The 26,428-nt window shown below is 38.3% G+C and overlaps 1 protein-coding gene across 1 annotated transcript in view; it reads left to right on the top strand.

The window, feature by feature from the left end:
• ubac1 (UBA domain containing 1) overlaps nucleotides 1-17,804 on the top strand; it is a 49,435-nt gene extending 31,631 nt beyond the window's left edge. The window contains exons 9-10 of the mRNA XM_073052850.1: nucleotides 2,059-2,197; nucleotides 5,603-17,804. Of these exons, the coding sequence (XP_072908951.1) occupies nucleotides 2,059-2,197; nucleotides 5,603-5,718 (255 nt within the window). The 3' untranslated portion in view covers nucleotides 5,719-17,804. The remainder of the gene's footprint in view (nucleotides 1-2,058; nucleotides 2,198-5,602) is intronic.
• Nucleotides 17,805-26,428: the final 8,624 nt, after the last annotated feature.

The following is a 26,428-nucleotide window of genomic DNA, read 5'->3' as shown; positions in this document are numbered from 1 at the left end:
TGCATTCACTTGCCATGATAGTTTTCTCTATTCTGAGATAGTGTATAAAGTTTTATTTACGGCTGTTCCTTTTTGAATTTCTTAGTAATACCAACTGAAATAGAATAAAATTTAGTGGTTACAGCTTGGCTGCTAAGAGTTGGTTTGCTGTCTCAGGAGAAAATGAAAGCTCTCACCAGCATAATGGTTAGCAATAATAGTCAATATGGTAAGTCCTGTTGCAAACCAAAATGTAGCAAATGGCTGGAACTAGTGGAATATTGATAATGATGAAATTTTAGGTCAGTAAAGTTTGTTAAATTATTCAGACTACTGAAAATCACATTCTTAAAGCATTTCAGCTCTTTGCTCCCGAAGGAAATATTTGTGCAGATTTGTTGTTTTTGTCCTATTATTTAAGCTAAGATGCTGTAATTTTTCTTTTTCTTCCTCATCCACTTCTCCCTCTGCATGCTCTCCACCCTGACCCTAAAATAGTGCTTTACATGTTTTAAGTGAGATTACAGCTTGACCACAGAGCCTATGAAGTTTAGTAAATCTCATGAATTAAGTGTAATAGTTTTACTTAAACGTTGAACCTCTCAGTTTTACATGAAAAGAATGGTTGCTGAAGTAGTAGTTTGAAGAAGAGAGGCAGCTGTGTATGAATCAGGTCAGCTAGAACGTTAAAATTTTATTTAGATATACAGCATGGAACAGGCCTTTTCGTCTCAACAAGCCACATCACACAGCAGACCACGTATTTAACCCAACCTAATCACAGGACAATTTACAATGACAAATTGACCTACTAACTGGTACATTTGGAATGCGGGAGGAAACCAGAGCACCTGGAGAAAACCACATGTTCACAGGGAGAACGTTGGGCAGATCTACAACTGCAGCTCCCCTGGCTGGAATGAGGAGAATGTATCTGGGGATTTCTGAGACACTATAATTGTGATCATCTTTTAAAAAGGGAAAAAAGGGATGAAATGGTTTGTAATAATTAGAGGTTTCCCTGCTGTCTGACTCGGAGTCATTGAAGAGATTAAAGATTACCTTTATCTGTCACATATACATTGAGAAACATAATGAAATGTGTTGTTTTACATCAATAACCAACATGGTCAGAGGATTGTGCTGCTGGCAGCTCACAAGTGTCGACACGTGACACCACATCTATATAAAATACTCTATTCCAATTTGTTATGGCAAGATATTACAAGGTAAATGTAGAAAAGAATGTGAGAATATTTTGAAAGTTTTCTCAAAGTATAATTATTTCACTGATTCCTGTGGATCCTTAGACAGTGACTTCTTAAAATACATTCACTTATACTATAAGGCACCTTCTGCTCCTCCGAAGGCAGATTCTGTGAGTCTCACAGTAGCTATATCAGCAACCTTTAGAATCTGCACAACTGGGCTCGGATCTTTGACCTTGAGGACTACCAAAGAGGAAGAAAAGTTGCTATAAATAAATTTTCTTCCAACTAAAACATGCCTGGAATATGATTTGACTGTGGATGCCAGCTAGATGTGTCTATCTTCATCTGAACCCATTGATGCTGCTAATGCCTAGTATGCTATCCATTTCCCAATTCACACCAGTACTTTTTACCTATCACCCTGGAACTTGATCACCTACGTTGGCTAGTGGGTATATGATGCTTTAGTTTAAAACTCGTTTCCATTGCTTGGCCTTTTGCTGTCTACAGCCTCTCGGCTAACAATCCTTCTGGATATCCCCAGTTGTAATTGCCCAATGCTGATCAGCCATTCCTTCACTCTGTGAGGACCAATGTCTGAAATTTCCTCACTGAACCCCTTATTATTTCCTGCTTTAAAATTGCTCCTTAAATCACCCGTTAGCAAAAGTTTTGTTGTTGACCCTGAATTTGTTGTGGCAATAATTCGTATAACCTTTGAAATAATCTGAGTCATTTTATAATATTAAAGGTGTAAAGTCTTGTAATTGAAAGATTCTCAATCTGCAAAATTGAATGGTTACTGTACCAATTGATTGCAAAGAATAAATTTGTAACTGATTGATAATGAGCAATTTTCATCATTCAGTGTGAGTGGCTGCTGGGTGATCGAAAGCCTTCCCCTGAGGAATTGGATAATGGCATTGATGTGGAAAGTCCATTATTTCAAGCCATTTTGGACAACCCTGTAGTACAGCTGGGACTGATTAATCCTAAAACACTGCTTGGTAAGTTTCCTTATAAAGCTTTGCTCTCATGAAAAAGTAGAATTTCAAACTGTTACTTTTATTTTGACTCCTTGTATCTTTTGCAAACAATTTTTCCTCTCTATTTGTCCTTACTGTTTCTCCCGGGGATGTTAACTACATCCAAGTGTTTATTTCCATATTTTCCTTGGAGTCTTATGAGTCTGATTTAGTTCAAGAGTTGGCAATTTGATCTTCAGATCTGTTCTCTTGTTCACAAAAATTGTGGCTGATTGACTTAGAGTTGAACACATCACCACACATCAAAGGTAATTTCACTCCTTTGCTTATATTTAAAAAAATCTTTCTATCCCTGCCTGAAATACTCAAAATGCTATTTCCAATGCCTTCTGTGAAAAGCTTCAAAGGCATAAGGCCCACTGACATAGAAAATTTTGACCTCATCTTCTTTAAATAGGCAATTCCTTGTTTTAAACAATGATCTCTAGTTCTAGATTCTCCCACAAAAGGGGACATTCTTTCTTAGTTTAATCTGTCAAGACCCCTCAGGATTTTGCTTCCCCCACCGGTCACCTTGCTCTTTTAATTTACAGAACAGAAAGGCCAAGCCTGTCCAATCTATCCCATAAGATAATCAATCCATTCCAGGTATCAGTCTGGTATAATGTTCTTTGAACTGTTTTCAATGTGTTTTAACACATTTCTTAATTAAGGAGACCAATGCATAGTACTCAGCAATGCCAGTACTCACTCATAATGTGCAAAGGTATTCTGATCTATCTGCACCTCTGAACTCTAATCTCTAAACAACCTTCCCACCAAATTGGAGAACTTTACACTTTTCTATGTTCTGCTCTTCAGATCGTTTCCCATTCACTTAACTATATCCTATGAATCCTTCTGTGTCCTCTTCACAATTTGCTTTCCTACCAATTCTCTGTGGCATCAGCAAATTTAGGAATCATCACTTTGGTTTCTTCATCCAAATAATTTATATAAAAAGTTGGGGTTCCACTGTCCTTGTGACACCACTAGTTAAATCTGGCCAACCAGAAGAAGACTTGGTAAGGTTTAACTAGTTTAGTCCCTGCTTTTCACATGCAAGATGTAATGAGCCACCCTCCCTTGTGAACATGTATATTCACATAAGAGGCTAAATATTAACTTGCAGCAGGAACTTTGTCTGGGATGTCTCTTGTTACTAGGTTTCACTTCCATAGCCAATTTAACAGTTGCATGACTACATGTAAATAGTATTTGAAAATAATTAGTACATAGTTGACAACTATAACTTCAGTTTGCTGAGATCAGTGACTCCGGGATTTATAAACTGTTTAGTGAGCAGTCCTTTGTATTTGTTACTATAGTATTGATGCCTTGTTTTGCAGCAAAGCGTGACATTGACATAGTCAGATGTTCTCGGCACACTTTGGAAGGTTTAAATGTTCCTCAAACCCTGCAGATTTGTATATTATATTTCTAAAAATGTTGCAGCTATTCATGGATGTTCAGTGAGCAAGCTGACTGTGTGACTGTGTTACTGTAATGGTGTGGTTACCCTTGAGCAAACAGTGAACTTTATATGCAAAGCTGCATAACAATTTATCTGTACAAAAATAACTTTCCCTCTGGGCTTCTTTCGCAATAGAACAATAGCTGTGATAGAACTGTCAATTGCCCATGGCAGCTGTTATTATTGACTGATTCTTTTAGAGCAGCCTAACTTGTTTTTGCTTTTGTTAGGTAAATGAGGAAAATGTACTAAAGAATTCTCATAATGTGTGAAGTATATCTCCTTAGAAATATCTGTTAATTCATTATATTGTATTTGCACTGTCTTGATCTGGGCAGTAGGAACATCAGGCCTATGGACTTTCCAAGTATGATCAAAATTCTTGTACTTTTCCTGCATGGTCACCTCCAAGAATCCTATATAATTATCTAACCAAGAGGTGGAGAAGTCTGTCATCTAGTATTGTTTGTTCAATCCTGGCTTCAAAGGAGGGTGAAATTAATTTCTTAAACAGTTCCTCTGTTGCTAGGAAAATAATTTTGACAGTAGTCTCTCATTCAGTGTTATTTATGTAAAAAAAAAATCCACAGACTCCTGTAATTCACATAGCATTTGATTCTTCTTTGAATAGATTCTGGCAATGTGCAGACTCTGAGTGAATTGTGCCTTGCTTGTACTTTTACATCTTGAGTTTGCATACAACCTTGGCTTTTTAGCAAGATTGGCAGAGTTGTTGATTGTTAGTTTTGGAAGTTAGTTTGAGGCTTCTGAGGGATATCAATATTTTTGTGAAATGGACTGAAAAATGGCATAAGGAGTTTAATCCATAATGTGAGATTATGAATCTTGAAAGCACATACACTGTGAATGGTAGGGTCTCAGGAAGAATTGAGGAACAGAGACTTCAGAGTACATGTCTAGAACTACTTGAAGGTAGTAATGCATTGTGATTAGAAAGCATTCAGGATATTGGATTTTGGGAGTAAGGGCAGTGAATTCGGAACTAGGGAGGTTCTGCTCCAACTTGAGAGAACCCTGGGCCAGACCTCAACTGTATTACTGCATGCGGTTCTGGTCACCAGAGTATAGGAAGGATGTAATAGTGCTGCAGAGAATTCAAAGATTAGCCTGGATATATCCTGGGATGGAGTATTCCAGTTATGATGAGAGAACGAAAGAGGTTAAGAGGAGACACGATTGAGATACATGAAAGGTATAGATGGAACAGTCACCAGAAAACTTTGCTCAATATCAGAGGTAATTAAAACAAAAGGACACAAGTTTAGAGTAATGGAGAAGAGATTTGGAGGGGTTATGTGGGGGAACCACCTTTATCCAGAGAGAGTGGGAACTACTTGGAATCCGTTGTCCAACAGTGTGGTTCACCATTCAGATATCGTGATGAACTCTTGAATGCTTTAAGTATAGAGGGCTGTGGACTGGGTGATGGGGTTAATACAGAATGTTGCCCACTAGTCACCATGGACAAGTTGAGCCAAATGGCTTGTTTGAATTGTATATGATTATGATAAAAGATCATGCTAGTTTCACTAGTTTTAAGTTCCTTAGAAGTTACTTGCTTGTCATTTTATTCACTTAATACTGAGCAATAGGATCTTTAAATCATAAAGGAATGTACTTCACTAATTCAAATTTTAATAATTTTTAAAATAAACATGCATTGTAAAAAATAATATACCACAAGTGATTACTTTTTTCAAATATGTAAAATATATTTAACAGCAAGAACAGTTTTAATCAAATCTTTCTTGAGATTTTTAAAGTAATCTTTACTATTCCATTGTCCAGAGTTTTGTGTTGTGCTGCAATTCACTTCCCCTTTTTCTCTTCTTCCTCTAAACCACCTTCCCACTCCCTGTTCCATCCCCTGTCCCTTTTGCTCTCATTTGCAGCTTTTGAAGATATGCTGGAAAATCCACTGAACAGTACTCAGTGGATGAATGATCCTGAGACAGGCCCTGTGATGCTACAGATTTCTAGAATTTTCCAGACATTGAATCGTACGTAGGACTTCCCCCTTTTTCCCCTGACACAGGTGCTTCCAGCTACACACCTGCATCGTTGGGTATTATTTTCTGAGAAGAGCAATTATGGATTGTTCACTGGTGGAGCCTGTTTGTACTTAAAACGTGAGAAGCTTGCAACTACATCCACTTAACTACTGTTGCCTTTGGATCTAATGTTTAAGAACTTGATCTAAGGTATTTTAATTTAAAGGAATAGTTGTTAGTAATTGCACAGAATTTGAGACATAAGAGAACACTTATAAAAACTAAATTTACAATGGTAATCCCACTTTGGGAAAAGGGCAACAATTGTGTTGTTTGGCATTTGGACATTTGTGAACAGCCAAAGAACAAAGGGTAAAAAGCTTGGGATACACTAAACAGATGTTTACTATTATTTAAATTGCCTTGGTTTTTGAACCCTATACCTCTTCAAAAGGGAGCGAACGACTTTGATAACAGGTGACCTGTACTGTTCCTTCAGAATTGCACCAAAGCAAATGTGGAATGACCTTAATGAGAGGTTTGAAGATCTTGGTTATCGAGGTTGTCAGTCCTTTGTGAGAACCTCAAAATTCGCAGCAGCACACCATAAAGGAGACAATCCTGGAGACAGTAATGATGGCAATATTGAAAATGTAATCATTGTAACTGAATAAGGTTTTCTTACCACATCTTTTACTAACATGCAGGTTTGGCATTTCCTTGCACCCTGTAACATGAGGTCCATCATTCAAAATACTCAGTGCCAAATAAGTCGATTTTAGAGTAAATAATACTTCTCCCACTGCTTTTTTTTAAAAGAAAAATTCATACAGTAATGAAAGTACATGGTTCCTTTGTAGCTTTGGAAGTTCTTTTTCACTATAAGGTACTGAATTATTACTGCTGTGTATAAGAAATCTTTAAATGCTGATTTTTATAGATCGCTCTATTTGGAGAACTTGTACAGTTGAGTTTTACTTGTGATATCCCTGGGTTTTCCATGCACCAGCTTGTAACATCTCTGGGGGACAAGGGGAAAAATTAAAATCCATAATTATTGTGACATATGAATCCATTCAATGAAATTGATGATTACCATGAACAAATGAAATTGTTTTGCTTTTAAGCTAGTTTTTCCAGTGGTGAGATACTAAAATTGGTGTTGGAGTTGAATGCTGGAGCAGTCATCTGTATATGAAAAGGAAATGCTTTGGCTGCTGGGGTTTAACATTACACCAAAACATCTGTAAGTGGTAAGATTTGATACACTATCAAAATAGAGACCAAGCATAAGAAGTGCTTTGGTCCCCATAGAGTAAAATATGTTTTTGCTCTGAAAAATACTTACAAAATCACTAAACATGAAGGCACAAGCAGTTCTTCCTGTTGTGCTCGGTTGTGTTTTATAAGTGTTCTCCTTTCTTTAAAATGTGTACTGAAACTATCAGGAGGTACTGATTCACAATGTTAATTTGTAGTTTGGAGTGTGAGACTACCAGTGCTTTTAAAAATAGACTGAGCAAAGTGAAAAGTCTTTTCTGCATTTATATTGGGTGAAAAGATTATCGAAAGGTTTTCATTAAAATGGGGAACTGTCTGGGTGCCGCTTTTTTTTGGAATTTAGTTGATTTTCAATTTTCTACTGTTTCATTTGAGAAGATCTTCTCATCCTCTCCATCATTACAAGGCAGACCAACTAACATGTCTCTATTGATATGGAATAGATTGGGTAGTTAGGGAAATAGCTTTTACTGCCTGAAGTGCAGATTTAAGGTGGTATGGAGAATAATTGCAATGCAGAAACTTCTAGCTATAACTAGAGGAACTGAAGTGCTTTAATTGCATAATTGCTTACATTGGGTTAATTTCTGCCTTTCCTTAATTCCAAATGTTCCAGGGATTCTGCTTAAGGTACTAATTCATGGTCCCTAGCGTTTTTGTGTGCCCTGCTGAAAATGACAAACTTTTTATGTGTAAATCCAATGAATAGTATCAGTAGGTATTTTTGGTTCTTGCAGCAGAAGAATGAAAGGTGATATCACTGCATAGCACTTGTGTGTAATTCATTTCTCAATTGTAGAAGTGTATAGCTTTATGATATGAAACTGATCCATACCATGCCAACCAAATAAGCAATTAAGAATAATACCACTTGCCAGGTCTTGATCCACTACATATTGAATGCTCATCTTAGAAATTCTCATGTGGAGAGGGTCATTTTATCTCCACACCCTGTCAGATTGAATGCTCAAGAACTGGATGAAAGAGATTATCCCTTCCAGTGCTATCACATCCTTCATGACATGATGGCCAGAGCTGGAGCAGTACACCAGCTCAAACTTAATTACTGTATAATCTTCACCATGACCTTTTATACTTGCTTTTGCCAGCAATGGAAAGTACTCCACTTATCATCATCACTTTATTGCTTAGCTAAGCAGTCTTTTGGGATCCACCAACAAAATTGCCCTACCTGGTATCTTACCATTCGTTGGGTATTTCCCACTTTGTTTGCACTCCTCCAGAGACAATTCCACGTCTCAGTTTGTTAGCAATTTTTCATTTGTGAAGGAACAAAAATTCTCTGGAAAATGACCTCATTTAACACATGATGTGCTTACTGAGCAATTGCTATTTGTATTCTGTCTGTGATAGCATACTGAGGGAAGCAAGTAATTCAGGTTATCAATGCTTCAATTCTCAGTTTATGCTTACAGTAGCTACCATATACCTCAATACATACACTGAGAGATTCTTTGAGATATATCTGTATGTGAAAGAATCTCTCACTACTTTGTTGAAAATGGGGCAATATAGTCTGTTCACTTGTGGATGTGCCATTCATTCACTTCCAATTCTAGAACAGATAATCAGATGATTACCCTACCTTAATCACCCTGCATTAAATGATTATAAATAGTAAACTCCTGCTAAAGACCCATGCAAAATTATAGAAATTTGAAACTGAGTCCAAGTTTTTTTGCTCATCTGTTTGATCTGGCACCATCTTTTCGTTAAATGTAAGTTTTTAAAAAAAACAGCTCCTCTAAACTTTGCCTTCCAGAAGAACAGTGTTTTAAGCATGTCATCACTGAATGATTAATTTGCATAAGGACTTTGAAATAACGTACCTTTTTCTGTTGTTGCTAGCACTCCATTTTATACAATTACTCTCCCATTACTGCCATTTGGATCATGAAATTTCACCCTTACAAGCTTCACAAATAACTATCCAAAAAGTTTGAGATTCAGAATAAAATTCAATCACAGAATTTGTGTGCGAAAGCAAAGTAAATGCCTTTTTTTCCCAACTTGTGTTTCTTGATACATGTGTAGATGATTTGGCTTTGTGGTATGGAAAATTGTGATGCAGCCTGTTTATTTCTGGGATTGCAACTGCCACTCGGTATGTTGGGTTGCCTGACCTTGAGTTTGTATTGTTTAGATAAAGGTAGAGCTGAATAAGGAAAATCAAGACATTACTAGACAAATAATTTAAAAAATGATTCAACTACTGTGGAGACAAGGTAACCTCCCAAAAATTGTAATGGCTCTGTTTCCTTCCTGTCAAGTGATATGTTATAGAAAATATTCAATGGATATTGATATGTAGACTCTTATTTCCGAGTTATGCTTCTTTTAAAATGTAAGTGAGTCACGCCTTCTGATCTATCCTCATCTCTGTTTGCGTTTACCATTGCACAATGCAGATTTCAAGCTATTGGGAACTGCTGCCAAGAGCTTATTGCAGCATCCATTTGCAGAAACAAACATTTTTAAAATTGACTAATGAAATCAGAAGGAAAGGAAAATGTTGCTAATCCACAGTGCGTCTGCAAGCTTGTGAAAAGCAGATTAACTGAAAAGAGCCTATTTTCACTTTTAGATGCTGACACCTTGATAGCATGTTTTCCAGTCCTTATTTGACTTCTAATATTATTTATATTCTACCTTTTTAAAGAAGTGATTCCATTTTAAGATTTTTAGCAAATGGTAATTTATTTGTTATTAAAATCAGCTGCGTGACAGATGGAGGGATTATTTGAATTAGGAAAAGTTATTTTTAAATGCATCTTACCTGTTTTTAGTAATTCAAATTTGAATGAGAGTTTAATGGCAAATGACCATATGCAATTTTCTAAATGTAGACCTTCAGTCTACAGATTTGTGGGTTATGTTAATTATGTTAGTAATACAACGTAATGCCTGTATTGAGATCATTATGTAATGTCTGCATTGAGGCTTAGTGGAAATGGAGTGACCTTTAGCGGGATTGGGCACTTATCTTGGTTAATGTGATATCAAAGTACAGAACTACATGCTAGTAGCAGAGAGTGGGTGGTTTGACTGTAGCACCAAGAGGTGGAAAAGTAAAGGATGTGGGATGGTGAGAATCGGTGTAGGTTAATTTATACAGTGGCAAAAAGATGTGATTTAGTGAACCTCAAATAGTAACTGATCACTGAGAGTGCCATGCTGGAGTCTTTTCATGCTTGTTTTTTTTACTCAGTTCTTTTCCAAACATACTTAAGCAAAGCAAGGCCTTGTTCATACTGTTGGTCTTTCACTACTTCTATTCTTGTCTGCTTTCTAACTGTTACAACCAGCAATAATATAATTTCGCTCATATCTTCAAGGCTTCAAGTAAATGCAATCTTCCAAACTTGCGTTCGCCCCTACCACTCCAGATATGCCAGCTCCCCATGTGATCCTGATGTTTTGTTTTACCAGATCTTCAAGAGTCACAATATGGGCTCAATATTACCACTTGTTGACATCTAGTGCTTGTTAAGTTGTCTTTCTTGATTCAATCTGTAGTTTGGGCCTTTGTCTTTTTGATTGGATTCCCATTTTATGATGTGTAATGTAGACGCTCTCTTTCCTGCATTAATTTAAGTATTTGTTTTTCCTGTACCCTTTTGGAGAATGCCCAAAAACTGCACCAGAAGTTGGCCCTTGCAGAAATATTACCTCATAAAAATGAAAATTAATTAAATATAATTCCAAAGGCAAATTCTGTTAGAGTAGTGAAGAATTAACTTTAGCTAGAGTCATAGAGTATCTTGCTTTATTTCTGGTTTGGATGAAATGCTTTAGCCAATATCCCTGCCAATATTTATCTTTTAATCAATATATATTAAAAAGTTGATTATTTGGTCACTTCAGTTTGCTGTGAGAGCTTGGTATTAATAAATTAACTGCCACATTTCACATGATAAAATAATGACTGGTCCTGAAAAGTACTTGCATTGTGAAAAGCACTATATCGTATAATTGCTAGGTCATTTTGCTGCTGTCATTGTACTGGACCTGAGCTGTGGGGAATACACTGAATTCCTGCAAGTCAATTACTGTTTTGAAAGGTGACTAATAAAAACCATCCAAGCTGTAATGTTCTGCTGAAATAGGTGAGAGTAAATACCTTCATATTGATAAATTGCTTAATATTTCTTTCAAGTGAGCTATTTCAATTCTTTGCAATTAGTTACAGGTCACAAAATATTTCTTTCAGACTACCAGTGTTACCTTTAAGCTGCACAGGTGAATGGCTATGCAGTAACTGAAATGTTCCTGTGCAGATAGACCTTGTTGCAGCATGGCTGGAATTTTCTTTTGTATAGAGTGCCTTGTAGAAATATTCAGCCCCCAACCCTTTGTTCACGTTGATGAGTATTACAATATAACTGAGTATTTTTATTTGTGAATCATAAGCTTGTTCCTTTTTTCACAGTAGAGCCCAAAAAATAGAAACTTGTAAAGCATGAAAAACTTAAATTCAAAACTGAAATGTCAGCAGTTTAAAAGTATTTATCCCCCTTTGCTCAGTACTTATTTGAACCAGCCCTTACAGCTATTATAGCCTGTAGATTTTTTGGATAAGTCTCTATTAGCTTTGCACAATGTGATAGAGCAAGAGTTGCTCATTCCTCTTTGCAAAATTACTCAAGCTGTGCCAGGTTAGTTGGGGAGCAGCAGTGGACAGCAATCATGAGGTCTTGCCAAAGATGTTCAATTGGGTTGAAGTCAGGTCTCTGACAGGGCCTCTCAAAGATATCAATTTTCTTCATTTGAAGCCACTCCATGGTTGCTCTGGCAGTGTGCTTTGGGTCATTGCCCCACTGAAAGACTAACTTTCTCCCCAGTTTAAGTTTTCTGGCAGAGGCTAGTAGGTTTTTATCCAGGATCTCTTGGTATTTAGCAGCATTCATCTTCCTATCAATCCTGACTAGATTAACAGTCTTTGCTGCTGAAAAAGCATTCCCATATCATGACGGTACCTCCACCATACTTTACAATAGGGATGGTTTTCCTGGCTGATGCACAGTTTATTAGATTTATGTCACACACCACTTAGTGTTGAGACCAAAAGTTTCAACATAAATCTCATCTGACCGCAACACCTTTCTCCACATCTTTACAGTATCGACTAACTGATGCTTTGCAAAGTTCCTACAGGTAAAAATGTGCTTTTTTTTAAGCCAGGGCTGTTTTCTTGCCACTCTTCCATAAATATCCTTTTGGCACAAGGCCTTAGCGATTTTGGAACTATGAACTTCATCTCCAGTTGCAGCCACTGACTTCTGCAGCTCACTCAGAGTGACTGTTGGCATCACAGTAGCTTCTCTAGCAAGTGCCATTCTTCTCTGGCGAATAAGCTTAGAGGGATGGCCTAACCAGGCAATGTGGCTGTGGTTTCATTTTGTTTCCTCTGTTTCTCGATGGACTGAGTTCTGAGGAATGTTCACTGTCTTTGACATGGTCTTGTACCCGGCCCCAGATTTGTGCTTTTCTATTACCATTTCCCTTACTTGTTTTGAAAGCTCTTTTGTCTTCATTTTGGTTTAGTCTGTTGAAAATCTGGTGTACTGCTGTACCCTACAGATTCATTAATAATGAATTAATTGAAAAGCAGGTGATCCTCCAATTTTCTACATCAACTAATTGGGTGAATTGGTAAGGTAATGTATGGTATTGCATCTGAGGAAAGTTAGCATAGTAATTACAAAGGGGTGAATACTTTCTTAGCCTTAAAATTGGTTTTTAATTTTTAGTAAATTGTTGACAGGTATTGGAATCTTTCTTTTGTTTCAACATGATGCAGATTAGCTCAAAATGAATCCAATATATTTCAAATTTAGAAAATGAGACAGTAAAATGTGAGAGTAGTTGTGGAGGTTGAATACTTTCAAGGCACTGTAATATTAAAAATTGAAATCTGTTAATATCATTGTGAAATACCCTGTAATTGATAATTAATATAATCCATAAATTTTCTAAATAATAAACTTAATGCAACCTTTACTTTGAAACATTTTGGAGCATCTACATATTTATTTTGTCAATATTTCAAGTTACAAGACTGTTGAAACCTGAAACACTGAAATTGTAGCAATAAACACAGAATAGAAATGAGTAGCTCATTGTTAATAAGCCACCAGTCTGCCAAATGCTACCTTCTGTTCAAAATATTTTAATTTTGCATTGTGCCTTATTGGTTGTTTGATTGTTTGACATCAATGACTTATGTTTAGGAAACATTTAAAGTGCTGTGCAGTTTTCAGGCTGTGTTTATATTTGGGGTGGGGGGGGGGGAATCCTGCTCAGAGCAATGTTTGGACCACAAAGATGTGTATTAAAAAAAAAAGATGATAATAATTAGGAAATTAGAGGCAATGTTGCCGACCACCATATCCCACTCCTGAAATGATAGGATTGGTTAATACACTCTGTTATGTTCATTATTAAAATTTAAATTTGCCACAAGAATTCCAAACTTTGAATTATTTATACTTGGAGTTATTGAATTGTACCAAATAGAGTTGTATAGCAGAGAAATAGGCCATTTAGTCACACTATGGTCACCATCATAACATTGCTGTCGACTTGCTGAGTTTCTACCAATAGTGATTACATTTCTAAATATATCAGTAGATACATGTGGTTGAAGGCATCCTGAGATTGTAAAAGGGCTCTGTCAAAATCCAGTTTGCAGATATTTAATGGTTCTCTTGATTATTCAGTTTGATGACTGAAAAATAAAAGAACACCTACGATTGTCAGTGGAAGAGATCCCTGCTGAAAGGTACATTTTTAAAATATAAATTGACAAAAAAGGATGTATTTATGGCTCGGTGTTGAATTGTTCAGTGGTTTCTCTAAATTTTCTGTTTGTAGCTAAATTCACTGGTTGCATGATATTGACTATTAATATTAAATGTAATAAATGGATTGTTTATTAATGCCCATTACCTGGAAAGGGCAAACCATTTTGTACACTAGTTGGGTTTGTAATTGATGAAAGATGGTGGTGTACAGTCTGGAGATGTATTTGCTATTAGTAATGTCTGTTGCCTTGAGCTTTCTATTTCCATCCCTTCTCAAAGGAATTTGGGCAACTTGCTGAGTTTGCTTTGAGATATCCTATTTGAACGTTCAAAAATTGTGCTTTCTGATATCCCTATGTGAAAGTTTCTAGGATGTAAGTTTGCTACCACAACCCTGGAGGAAGAAATGAAAATTATCTAGTGGGATTCCCACTAATATTCGCAATCTGTTAAAACTGATTCAAGCTTGTGTTGTGAGCTCTGTAGCAGTCATTTCTGTGATTCTCCCTAAGCCAAATGACTGTGCTATCACCTTGCAGCAAGTTACATCATTATGTAGCCTCAAAATTGGTCCTCTTGCCAATTCTTTCTAGTAATTTGTCTGATTCATACAGAAAGTAAAAGTCAAGGAGGCATCCATTTATCACCTGAATATTATTCACTGACTGCTGGTGCTGTGATGCAGAACATTAGAAACCAAATTCTCTGTAGTGTTACTGCTTTATTTACGTCTAAACCAAACTCAGTGAATCATTTAGAATAGCTAACTTGGATATTTATATATTTCTATCAGTGATATACATGCATTATGAGAATCTGAAATGTTACCTGTGAAAATGCTACGTCAATTTATTGTAAAACTGTCAGTTGAAAACCATTGCAGTTCTGTGAATAGCCTTTTTGAATTAGAATGTGTGGCTGGGACTTCCCTTGCTCTCTCAGATCTGGTAAATTTCCAGAGAAGTTAAAATATGTAATCATAACCTTACCGTTTTCATTCTTACAATTAAAGAATATTGAGTCAGAATGATTTTCCTTCTAATTTAAGATGGATATCCAGTCTAATGCAGAGACACTTAGTTTGTAGAAGTCTATATAGATTTAGATTTTTTTCTTACTGAGAATGTGATATATCTGTCAAAATATAAGACTATTTTCATTTCTAGATGAATTTATTTTCGAAGTGAAGTCTCTATCTGTAAAGCAAAGAGTTCACAGGCGTCTTGCATTGAAAGCAGGATACTCTCATATGTCTGAATTCCATCACTAACTCTAGTTTTTCACTTTTTGACCCAGTATGTGCCGTCTGCACTTTCTGGATTTGCATTGAGAAGAGAGACTTGCTAAACTTGTAACCTTCACCAGTTTCTGGTTAATAATTACCATCACAGCAACCTTCTCTGCGTTCATACTGGTCACTTTGTATGTGGTATATGCAACTGTGTTGATCAGATATATAGCTGTATTACATGGTACACTTATCAATGGTTCAATGGGGAAATAGAATTTGGACTCGTATTAGCTAAAGGGCTTGGTTCCTCATTTGTCAGTCAATCAAAAAGATAGTTGTGTACAGTACATCTCAATCTTGCAGTAGTATTTGCCACTTTCTGCCACTCATCTCAAACCTTTAGTTATTTTACAAACTATCCCATGGATGTTAGAAGCACTATTGTTTGTTTCATTTGATTTACAGCAATGTTTTTACCTGCAAAAGATGCAGATGGGACAAATGCATTTGATCATCTCTATGGCAGGCAACTTGTAGTGTTGTTTTAACTTTGGGTTTAAGTTGATCTCATGATTTGAACTGAAGAATTATTTAATTTCCTTGCCAATCTAATTGCGCTGCTTTTGTTTTATTTTTGAAAGATACCAGCTCTTCATAATGCCCTCCTCTGCTGTTTGAAAGTGACATCCTCAGATAGTGACCCAGAATATATATCAGCAGTGTATGATACACTTCCCTCAATGTATTAGATGGTTAGAGGTCAAATGCAGCCACTCTATTTCAAATCTTCAGCATTCTCAAGTTAATCTATTGTTTGTAATGGACATAATTGATGTGACAATTTGATGTGGGAGAGGTTGAGATGATGGACCAAAGTATTGGAGAGAGAACATAAGGGCTTGGATTAGGGTGCAGTACAAACATGCTATATTCAACCAAACTCTTAAACTGGTGCTGCATCTATTGAATTGCAGTATGTCCCCTTTTACTTTTTATCAGGATTGTGGTCTATGATGTGCAACTTTTTAGTTCAGGGTAAAACTGTGATCATACAGCCTGTCAGTTTTGCCTTTTACTGCAATACAGAACTTGTAGTGAGAAGCAGAATGGAGCATTCATTTTAATGTAAATGTAAACTTACCATGACTTTTATTGTCTATGGTCATTGTCATTGACACATCAACAATCAAACGAATAGAGTTTAGTGGCAGAGTTATGGAATCTGATCATTAACTTGCTAATTGTGCCATTGATTTGGCTGGTCAGATTCCTTAACTCTGTCAGTAAACTCTTCAGCTGTACTGCAACTTTGATCTCTGTTTACACACCCATTTTTCAAAATTTAGAACATTTGTTCTAAATTATACAGCTGTTAAGAGCCATGTTATCAGCATATAATGTTGGAGTGTTATCAGTTAAGACTAGTTCTGTAGGGCTTCTGGGTGGTTACTGGAGCATCATCAAAATTCACATGCCCAATATCTTCACAAGTGTTAGTTATTGGGGAAGGAAAGCGAATTCCGATCTTGCATCCTTATGAGAATTATCTATTGACCGCAGAAATAGCATTCAGAATGTACTCTGCTATATACCTCAATGTTGATGGTTTGTTTTGTGGATATGGCCAAGTTCTCTGCAAACTGTAGAAAATGAAAGAAAGATACCTTTTTTAAAAAAAAGTGTTGTGTTATTATTGTCTGACTGCCTTGGGCTGACCTGAACCAACTTTTAGGAAGATAGACATATTGAACCTCTTCACCAGTTTTATAATCTTGTACTGATTGGAAGCTGGTTCAAGATAGAGGCCTGGTCAATGTATTCTTCTTTCATTTTCAATGTTGTCCCATGGAGAAGAGTACAGAGCTTTGGGTCAGGTATGGCTAAGCAAGATTAATTAGATTACATGTTTAAAGAGTTTGATATATTAAACGGTATTGCAAGAATACACAATTTTCAGAATCTAGCCCTGCAAGATACTGCAAAAATGAGTTAACAGAAGGAAGAGAAGTTTGAGCCAGGAAGAGAGAGAGATGAGAGCTGGCATTGATTTCTTTAGCCCAGCCCACTTACACGGTCTTTGTAATGAAAACAGCAGAAGATATAAATCTGCTATCATTAGGTCTGAGCAGATTAAGTTCATAGTCTAATTAATGTGTCAGGTTTCAATTCTGCATATGAGGATTTAATATAAGAATCATTTTGAGGCGAAGCAATCTCAACTAAACTGTCTTCATTTATTAACTGCAGTCTGCTGTAATTTTCCACAAAGTATGATTTGCAATGCACACTCCAGCATTCATGCCAATCCAAAATCTACAGATATTAAGAAACTAGAGAATTCTGACTAACACTGGTTAATTGTGTCACAGTCTATTATGCTGCAATTCTGGTTGTATCTGGTGGACAAGGGAAAAGCGTGCATTAAAGCATTCCTGTTGTTCTGCAGTTTTTAATAGAGTATTACTACACAGGGTTTCTATAGACCAATGCAGCTCTTTGTGAAAATACATTGCAATTCTGTGTTGTATCTCTCTTTTCTGTGTTCTGATTAATTGCAATTGCTTGTAAAACAACCCTCAATTGTCAAAAGTTGTTCCTTCTCAAGTCAGACTTGGCACAATTTCTCCCAATTTCCTGTACTTATTTGGAGTGACTGTGAACTGGTTTTGTGGATTGTGAAGTGCACAGTTCTGATACTAATGTGAACTGATTTCAGGTTGACAAAATGTTTGGAATTTATTTATTTGCAATAAAAGATTTAAGCGTCTGATTGTATTTGTATAATGTACTTTCAAAACACACTACAAAGATGAGTTAAATTATAGCGTTTCTCCATATGAATGAGCTTGTTTGAAATGTGAATATATAACCATATTCAAAGATTCAAAGTATATTTATTATCAAAGTATATATACAGTATACAACCCTGAGATTTGTCTTCCACACAGACAGCCACGAGACAGAAAACCATGGAACCTGTTCAAAGAAAAACATCGAACCTTGCCCTGCGCAAAAAGAATAAAATCGCGCTAACGGCAGCAAAAAAAAGAATGGAAAACACAATATAAAAGACAAAATCGAAAGAATCCAGGCCGTTCAGTCAAAAGCACCCAAAATAGCAACAAAGAAAGGAGTGATCAAAGCAGAAACACATCATGATGTGAAATGGAGTGCAATCCACAAACGGCAAGCTATTGCTGGATGTGCTGATGACGTTGTAACCAATATGTACAAGAGCAATAGACAGAAGCCTGAGGGGTGCAGGCTCATTTTCTCCAGCATTCCTGGAGATACATCTGTACTGTATAAGATTACACACACAGAGTTTCATAATGGGTGCTGCCAATTGCCCTGAAGCATTTAGCAGGGTTGTTTAATAAGTAAACAGTTTAAGTATAGATCAGTTTACCAGCACAGCAAAGATTAATTGGCTTGTTGGGGAAAGCAGCGGCCAATTTAAATTACAGGTACAAACCAACCAGTTGAATTTCCAGCATATTGTTTCCAGATTTGCAGCATCTGTGGCAATGTTCCCTATTTTTTTTAAACTGTTGCTCTGAGCTGGAAATTTTTACACAGCCTGAAATCTCTGCAGCACTTTAATTTTTTTGTAATTTGCATACTATGAATATTTAGAATGAAACTTTAAAAATCACATACATTTTTATCAATTGAAGGGTATAATGAAATACACTACAACATACTTCACATTTCATAAACTTTTCTCATCTGTCTTTGTACCAACTGCACAGCAACAAATGCTGCATGCATGGGAGCATTTCAGTTATTTGTGCCGCACAGTTGCGCCGGTGAGAGAGAGAGCGGTAATCTACAGTTTTCTTTGCTTTCAACCTCAGTGTTGATTTTGGTGCAGAATGTGGGTGTGGGAAATGAATAGAACGAGTACGCACAGATAATTCACTGCTCACTTGACTATTGCTACTCTTAAAACAAATGTGATTACCTGATGAGCAAGAACATTAAACTATTGAACACATGTAATTGTATTAAGAACCTGGTCACAGATCTTAGTGGTCCCACCATGCTAAATAGATATCAGAATCAGGTTTAATATCACTGGCATACACTACTGTGCAAAAGTCTTGGCATTCTAGATTTTTTATATAAATTGTATTTTAGATTTTATTTTTGTCTTCTACATTAATGTGTCAGTAGAAAGGAGCAAATTTTAGATTTCCAAATAGTCATTTTCCAAAAAATGAGATGTATTTCATTGAAGTAATATTAAATAATAGACCACTTTTCAAATATAAACTTGATAACCTTGTAGGTATGTACGTAGCTCAGTGCATCTTTAAACAAAGATAACAAACAGGATGCTACTGATCAGTGACATTATTAGTTGAATTAACTAAACTGATTAACTGAAACAGAAACAAGTGTTTGAGTCTAACTGGACAAAGGACAACCAAGCTAAAAGATGGGGACGTGGCAGATGTCACTGTTTAACCTTCAAATCATCAATTCTCACACCATGGCAAGAGTGAGTGTAGCAAACAGACACAAGGTAGTCATCCTACATCATCAAGGTCCTTGTCAACCCAGAAATTTTGCAGCAGTCTTGAGTTTCAAGATAATCTGTCAAAGCTCTTCTGATGAAACACAGAGAAACGGGCAAATTTGAGCACCAGAAACGCAGAGGTCAGCTATGCAACTGAGAGCACAGATGAGACATCAAACTGACGTCCCCTCTAAAATGAGAAGTCCAGCACTGCTAACTGCTATATCATTTTTTTTTTACAATATTTTCTTACATCATTGCTATGAACTCTCCGAAACCACAGGAACCCAAACATACTCCTCTACAGTATGGAGAAGTCTTGTCAGAACTGGTCTTCACGGAATAGTTGCCAAAAAGCCTTTCCGCCAAAGTGGAAACCAGGCCAAGAGACTTGACTGAGCACAAAAATACAAGGGCTGCAGTGCTGAACAACGACAGCAAGTGCTCTGGATTGACAAGTCAATTTTTGGCTCAAAAGGGAAGCAGTTTGTCCATAGAAGAGCTGGAGAGTACTACATGGATGGATGAATGTCTGCAGCCAACAGTGAAGTAAGTAGATGTTTCCTGCAGGTTTGTGGCTGCATTTCTGCAAATGGAGTTGATGATCTGGTCAGCATTAATGGAATGCTCAATGTAATACAAGCAGATTCTCATCCATCACGTAAATACCATCCAGAGAGATGTCTGATCAGTCCCAACTTCTTTCTGCAGCAGGATAATGATCCTAAACACATGGTCAAGTTTATAAAGAATCATCTTTAGTGGAAAGAAGAGTCCTGCAGCAGATGGTATGTCCTTCTCAGAACCCTGATCTCAACATCATTGATGCTATCTGAGATTACCTGGAGAGACTGAAGCAAGCAAGCCAGCCAAGTCTGCAGAAGAACTGGCAAGTTCTCCAAGATGCTTGGAACAACCTACCACCTGAATTTCTTATAAAACTGCTCAACAGTGTTTCTAAGAGAATTGATGCAGTTTTAAAGGCAAAGGGTGATCACACCAAATATTGATTTGATGTAGTTACTTGTTGTTTACTGCTCTTTATAGTTTTTTTTGATAATTAAAACTTTTCATTGTTTAAAAGCATCTTCTCTTTACAAAATTTTTTTTACAATGCCGAAGACTTTTGCACAGTACTGTCCTGAATTTTTTTTTGTAGCTGCAGTACATTGTAATATCTAATAATAACTATAAATATAAAAAATTAAATAGTGCAAAAAGAGGGGAAAAATACTGAGATAGTGTTCATGGGTTCATTGTCCATTCAGCAATCTGCTGGCAGAAGTGATGTGCTGTTCCTTGTGTTGAATGTATCTTCAGCTCTTGTGCCGCCACCTTGATAGAGGCAATGAGAAGAGGGTGTGTCCAGGGTGATGGGGATCCTTAATGATGGATGCTGTATTTTTTTTTGAGGTACAATCTTTTGAAGGTGGCCTGGATGCTGGAGCAGCTAGTGCACATGATAAAGCTGGGTCTTTTTGAACCTTTTCTGATCCTGTGCAGCGGCCCCTCCATACCAGATGGTGGTGCAACCAGTTAGAATACTCTCCATGGTACATCTGTAGAAATCTACGAGAGGTTTGGTGATGTACCAATTCTCAAACACCTAATGAAATATACCACTGTTGTGCTTTCCTTGTAATTCTATCAATATGTTGGACCCAGGGACTTGAAACTGCTCACCTTTTCCACTTGTGATTCCTTCATGTGTGTTCCCTCAGCTTCCCCTTCCTGAGGTCCATAACCAATTCCTTGGTCTTAATGACATTGAGTGCAAAGTTGTTGCTGTGGCACCACTGAACTAATCTAGCTTGCTCCTGTGTGCTTCTTTGTCACCATCTGAAATTCTGCCAACAATAGTTCTGTCATTGGCAAATTTCTAGATGTTTTTGAGCAGAGAATTGTGGGTGTAAAGAGAATAGAGCAGGGAGCTAAACATACATCCTTGAGGTGTGTCAGTGTTGATTGTAAGCAAGGAGGAGATGTTGTTTCTGATTCACAGACTAGTCTCCCATTGAAGAAGTCAATGATCCAGTTGCAGAGGGAGGTACGGAGGCCAAGGTTAGATTTGAACTTGGTATGATTGTGTTGAATGCTGAGCTGTAGTTAATAGCCTGGCATACAGTACTGTGTGGAAGTCTTGGGTACATGTATAGCTAGGGTGTTTAAGACTCTGCTGAGTACTGTAATAATTCTACGAATTGCACTATACTACCACAAAAAAAAAACAAATTTCATGACATGGGTAATGATAAACCTGATTCTGATTTGGGTCTCTGTTGTGGACTTGAGAGTAGGAAGGGGACAGGGAAAGGAGAATCGTGGTTAAGGAAAGGGGAAGGGTGAGGGGAGAGAGTGGGAGGCACCAGAGACATTCTGTAATGATCAATAAACCAATAGTTTGGAATCAAATTACCTTACCTTGTGTCTCAGGGCTGGGTGTTTCTGATCCTGTGTCAACCCCTGCAGCACCCACCTGTCCCATACCCCTCCATGTCACCCACCTTCACCGTTCCCAACAAGTACAGTACTGTGCAAAAGTCTTAGGCATCTGAGCTATATATACATGCCAGACTTTTTGCACAGTACTGTATTACTATTTTCGAGGTGATTGAAGGCAGAGTGGGGAGCCAGTGAGGCTGCACCTGCTGTAGACTTATTGTTGTGATAGGCAAATTGCAGGGGGTTCAGATCCTTGCTTGGGCAGGAGTTTAACCTAGCTAGGACCAACCTCTCAAAGCACTTCATCACAGTAGGTGTTAATTACACTGGGCAATAGTCATTGAGGCAGATCACCCTGTTCTTGGCACTGATGTGATTGTTGCCCTTTTGAAGCAGGTAGGCACCTCCAAGTGCAGCAGTGAGAGATTGAAGATGTCCTTGAACATTCACACCAGTTGGCTGGCACAGGTTTTCAGAGCCCTACCAGGTACACTATGAGAGTCTTCACCCTGAAGGTGAGGGTTCACCCTCTTGAAAGATGTTCTGAAGTCAGCCTCCAAGACAGAGATCATGGTCACCAGATGCTGCATTGATTTGTATGGATATAATTTTATTATCCCCTATAAAAGGTGTTCAGCTCATATGGGAGTGAAACATCATAAACAGTAATGTTTTACTTTGTAGGAAATAATGGCCTGCAAACCCTGCCAAAACTGACATGCAACTGATTCCATCTCTAACCTAAATCAGAATTGTTTTTTCACCCTTAAAATAGCCTTTTGTAGGTGACACCTGGACTGTTTGTATAGTTCTGGATCCCCCGGTCTTGAATGCCACAGATCTAATCCTCAGCAGATAATGAATCTCCAGGTACACACACACAGGTTTTGATGAAATCAATGATGACTGTGGCATATTCATTCAGACTCAAAGATGAATTCCTGAATATTGTCCAGTCCACCGACTCAAAGCAATCCTGTAAGTGTTCCTCTCCCACTCTTGACCATACCTTCTTGGTCCACACCACTGGTGCTGCAGTCTTATAGTCCCTGCCTAGACATTGGGAGTAGAAATACAGCCAGGTTATAGAACTTACAAAAGTGTGGGTGTGGGGTGGTAAGTGTTCTTGATGGTTGTGTAACAGTGGACAAGTATGTTGACCAGTCTGGTTCCACAGGTGATATATAGGTGGTAGTTGTTCCACGACTACTTCAAGCTGATCTGGTTGAGATATCCCAAATGACAGGGAAGGCAGTAGGATGCAGAGTTTTGTGCCTGTTGATTACATTGCTCAGATCCTGCAATGCCTGCCTGACATTGGCCTGAGGTGAAATGTACACCGTTACCAGGATGATGATGGAAAACTCCCTTGGCAGATAAAAGGGACAACATTTGATCACTAATGTTCCAGATCAGGTGAGTGGGACTGAGACAGAACCACCAGGTTTGTGAACCACAGTGTTACTCCACCTCCTTTGCCTTTTAAAAGATAGCTGTCCTGTCTTTGCGGAGAGTGGTGAAGCCATCGAGCTGCAGTGCTGTCAGGAGAGCACTCTTTCAGAGGATGTTAAATCCATGACCCCTCTGTCGTGAATGGACAAGAAAGAGCACAACACTATTTCACAGAATAACGGAGCCATCTTTAGTGTCCCAGCCAATGTACTTACTGAACTAATCATGGAAAGCAAATTATTTAGTGTTTTATATAAATGCTATTGTGGAACTATGTGCATGAAGGTGCTTCTCTTTTCTCTAAATTACAACAGTAACCTCTTTACATTCATTTGCAGGATGTAGGTGTAACTACCAATAACAGCATTTATTACCCAGAGCTGCCTCTGACGGTGGTGGAAAGCTGCCTTGTATCACTGCAGTCCTTATTTTGTGCTGTGGGTAGAGAATTTCTGTAGGACGAGACTGCAAATGCCTCATGAATTTTTGGGGATGTTATGAGTGATGAACAGACCTGATGGTCAATGGGGTGCAGAGTTAACCATTCCCAACCCCCCCCCTCCTGAGAACTACGAACTATTGCTGCTGCTATGCTGCTCGAGAGAGAGAGAGAAAGTCCAGGCAAGAACATTTGCTACAGATAAGAGGGGGAGAGAGACTGTTGTCTTACTGTATTTTGACTCTTCTTGGATTATTTACCTTCCACTTCAAGGACTTTACTTTGCTCGTTAACATTCCTCAGGAGATAGCAGGAGTGGCCTGATTTGATGGACACAGTCATTCAGAGTTGATGGATATCTGAGACCCCGTGAGTGGGGATAAAAGACAGGTCTGGCGAGACACCCTTCAGACACACCAGTGGACACTGACTGAGTGTTGGGAACCCACAGAAAGGTGGGGGCTTCGGAGACTGAACCAGGAGATCGGTCAGTAAAGCTCACAGTGTTACAGCAGGGCCGGTGGGGACTTGTGTGTGTGTCCACTCATGCCAGAGTGACGAGTCCACCACAGAAGAACAGTCTAGCTGAAGACCAGAGGGGTCATAACTGAATGGCCACGACGACACGACGGATTAAGAAAGCCACAAAAGGTTTGCCTGCCGCAGCTGTTGCTGTTACATCTCGCTTGCTCTCTCTCTCTCTCCAATGATTTCAATACAACAACCATAACCACCTCAGTATTTATGAACTGAATTCTATACTTTACTATGACAATTCATTTGCCCCTAGACATTGATAGAACTTGTTTATTATTGATGATTATTATTCCTACACTTTTAGGTTTATTACTGCTAACTTGTTTTATATGTATATTTGCATTTTTGATATTGTATTGTGTAGTTTACTAATAAACACCTTTAGTTTGGTACCACCAGACTCCAACGGATTCTTCTTTCTCTGCTGGCCAGACACACAGTTACGGGGTATGTAACAAATTGGGGGCTCGTCCGGGATTTGATTACCAAATTGGGGGGCCAGTGAATCAGGATAAAGTCCCTTATCTGATCTGGTTGTGTGGATAACTAGACAGGAAACCAGCAGAGATGGAAATTGACAAATTTTTAAAAGACCCGACTTAGAGGATGCCAGGAAGGTGGAATTGGTGAGCGTTGCAAAACGATTAAATCTCTCGGCGGTGAAATCGTCGATGAGCAAGTCGGATATACAGAGAGCAATAGCTGTGCATTATGTATCCGAAGGTGTGTTCACGTCGGATGTATTGGACCTGTTCCCTGAGAAAAAAACAGTTGAGGGTGAGCTTCAGATACAGATAGAAAGATTAAGGTTGGTTGCGGAGAAGAAGGAAAGGGAGCATGAGCTCCAGATACTCCAGATAAAGGAAATAGAAGTTGCAAGGCAGAGAGAAGAAGCTGATAGGCAGAGGGAGGACGGAGAGAAAGAGAGGCAGTTTGCGCTGGAAATGGAGAGGTTAAAGGCATCGCATGGAAGAGACTGGGTTGCAAACCCAAATGAGGGGTTCAATATTGGTCAGGGGATCCAGTTGGTACCTCCATTCGAGGAGATGGATATCGATAAGTTCTTCCTTCATTCTGAGAAAGTGGCTGTGTATCAGAACTGGCCTAAGGGGAAATGGGCTGTTCTGTTACTGAGCATACTTGGGGGGAAGGCTCAACAAGCGTATTCGGCATTGTCTATGGATGAGTCTAAGGATTACGAGGAAGTAAAAAGGGCTGTATTGAAGAGTTACGAGTTGGTGCCAGAGGCATACCGGCAGAAGTTCCGGAACTTCAGAAAGTCGTGGAACCACACATATTTAGAGTTTGCCCGTGAGATGCAAATGTATTGTGAGCATTGGTGCGCCTCAAAAAGGGTTGTTGGAGATTATGATAAACTATTACAGTTAATTCTGATGGAGCAGTTCAAAGGTTGTATCCCTGAGAGTATGAAGACATACTTGGATGAGAAGGAGAAGGTGACTCTGTCTGCGACTGCCAAATTAGCAGACGAGTATGCTTTAACCCACAAAACAAAGTTTTCCCTAAATAAGTGCTACCAGGTAGGCAGTAGGAATGGCAGAGAAAGCCCACCGGCTAAGGCAGAGAATAAGCCGGGAGCTAGTGGAAAAGGTAAGGAGGAGGAAAAGCAGGCAGGCAGGAAGGTTCCCAACTTAACGTGTTATAATTGTGGGAAAGCTAGTCATATAGCATCTAAGTGTTTTGCTCCGAAGAAGGAGACAGGAAAAGGGGAAAACGGCAGTCCCGACTGATTGCATTGAGTCGGTCAACAGATTGATGAGGAAGGCAAAGGTAGATAGAGCACAAGAGGGGCGTGAGAAGTTTATCTCGGAAGGGACAGTGTCTGTGAAGGAAGGAGAAACCCAGTTCCAGTGCGGATCTGGAGAGATACTGGGGCTGATCAGTCATTGATTCTAAGGAAGATGTTAGACTTCAGTCCTGAGACTGGGGAGGTTGTGTTAAGAGGTATTGGAAAAGGGACCGAGGCCGTACCTTTGCA

This window comes from Hemitrygon akajei, chromosome 7 (genome assembly GCF_048418815.1).
Source record: "Hemitrygon akajei chromosome 7, sHemAka1.3, whole genome shotgun sequence".
Lineage (NCBI taxonomy): Eukaryota > Metazoa > Chordata > Chondrichthyes > Myliobatiformes > Dasyatidae > Hemitrygon > Hemitrygon akajei.
The sequence above is the reverse complement of the archived record's forward strand: the minus strand, read 5'-3'. Positions and strand labels throughout refer to the sequence as shown.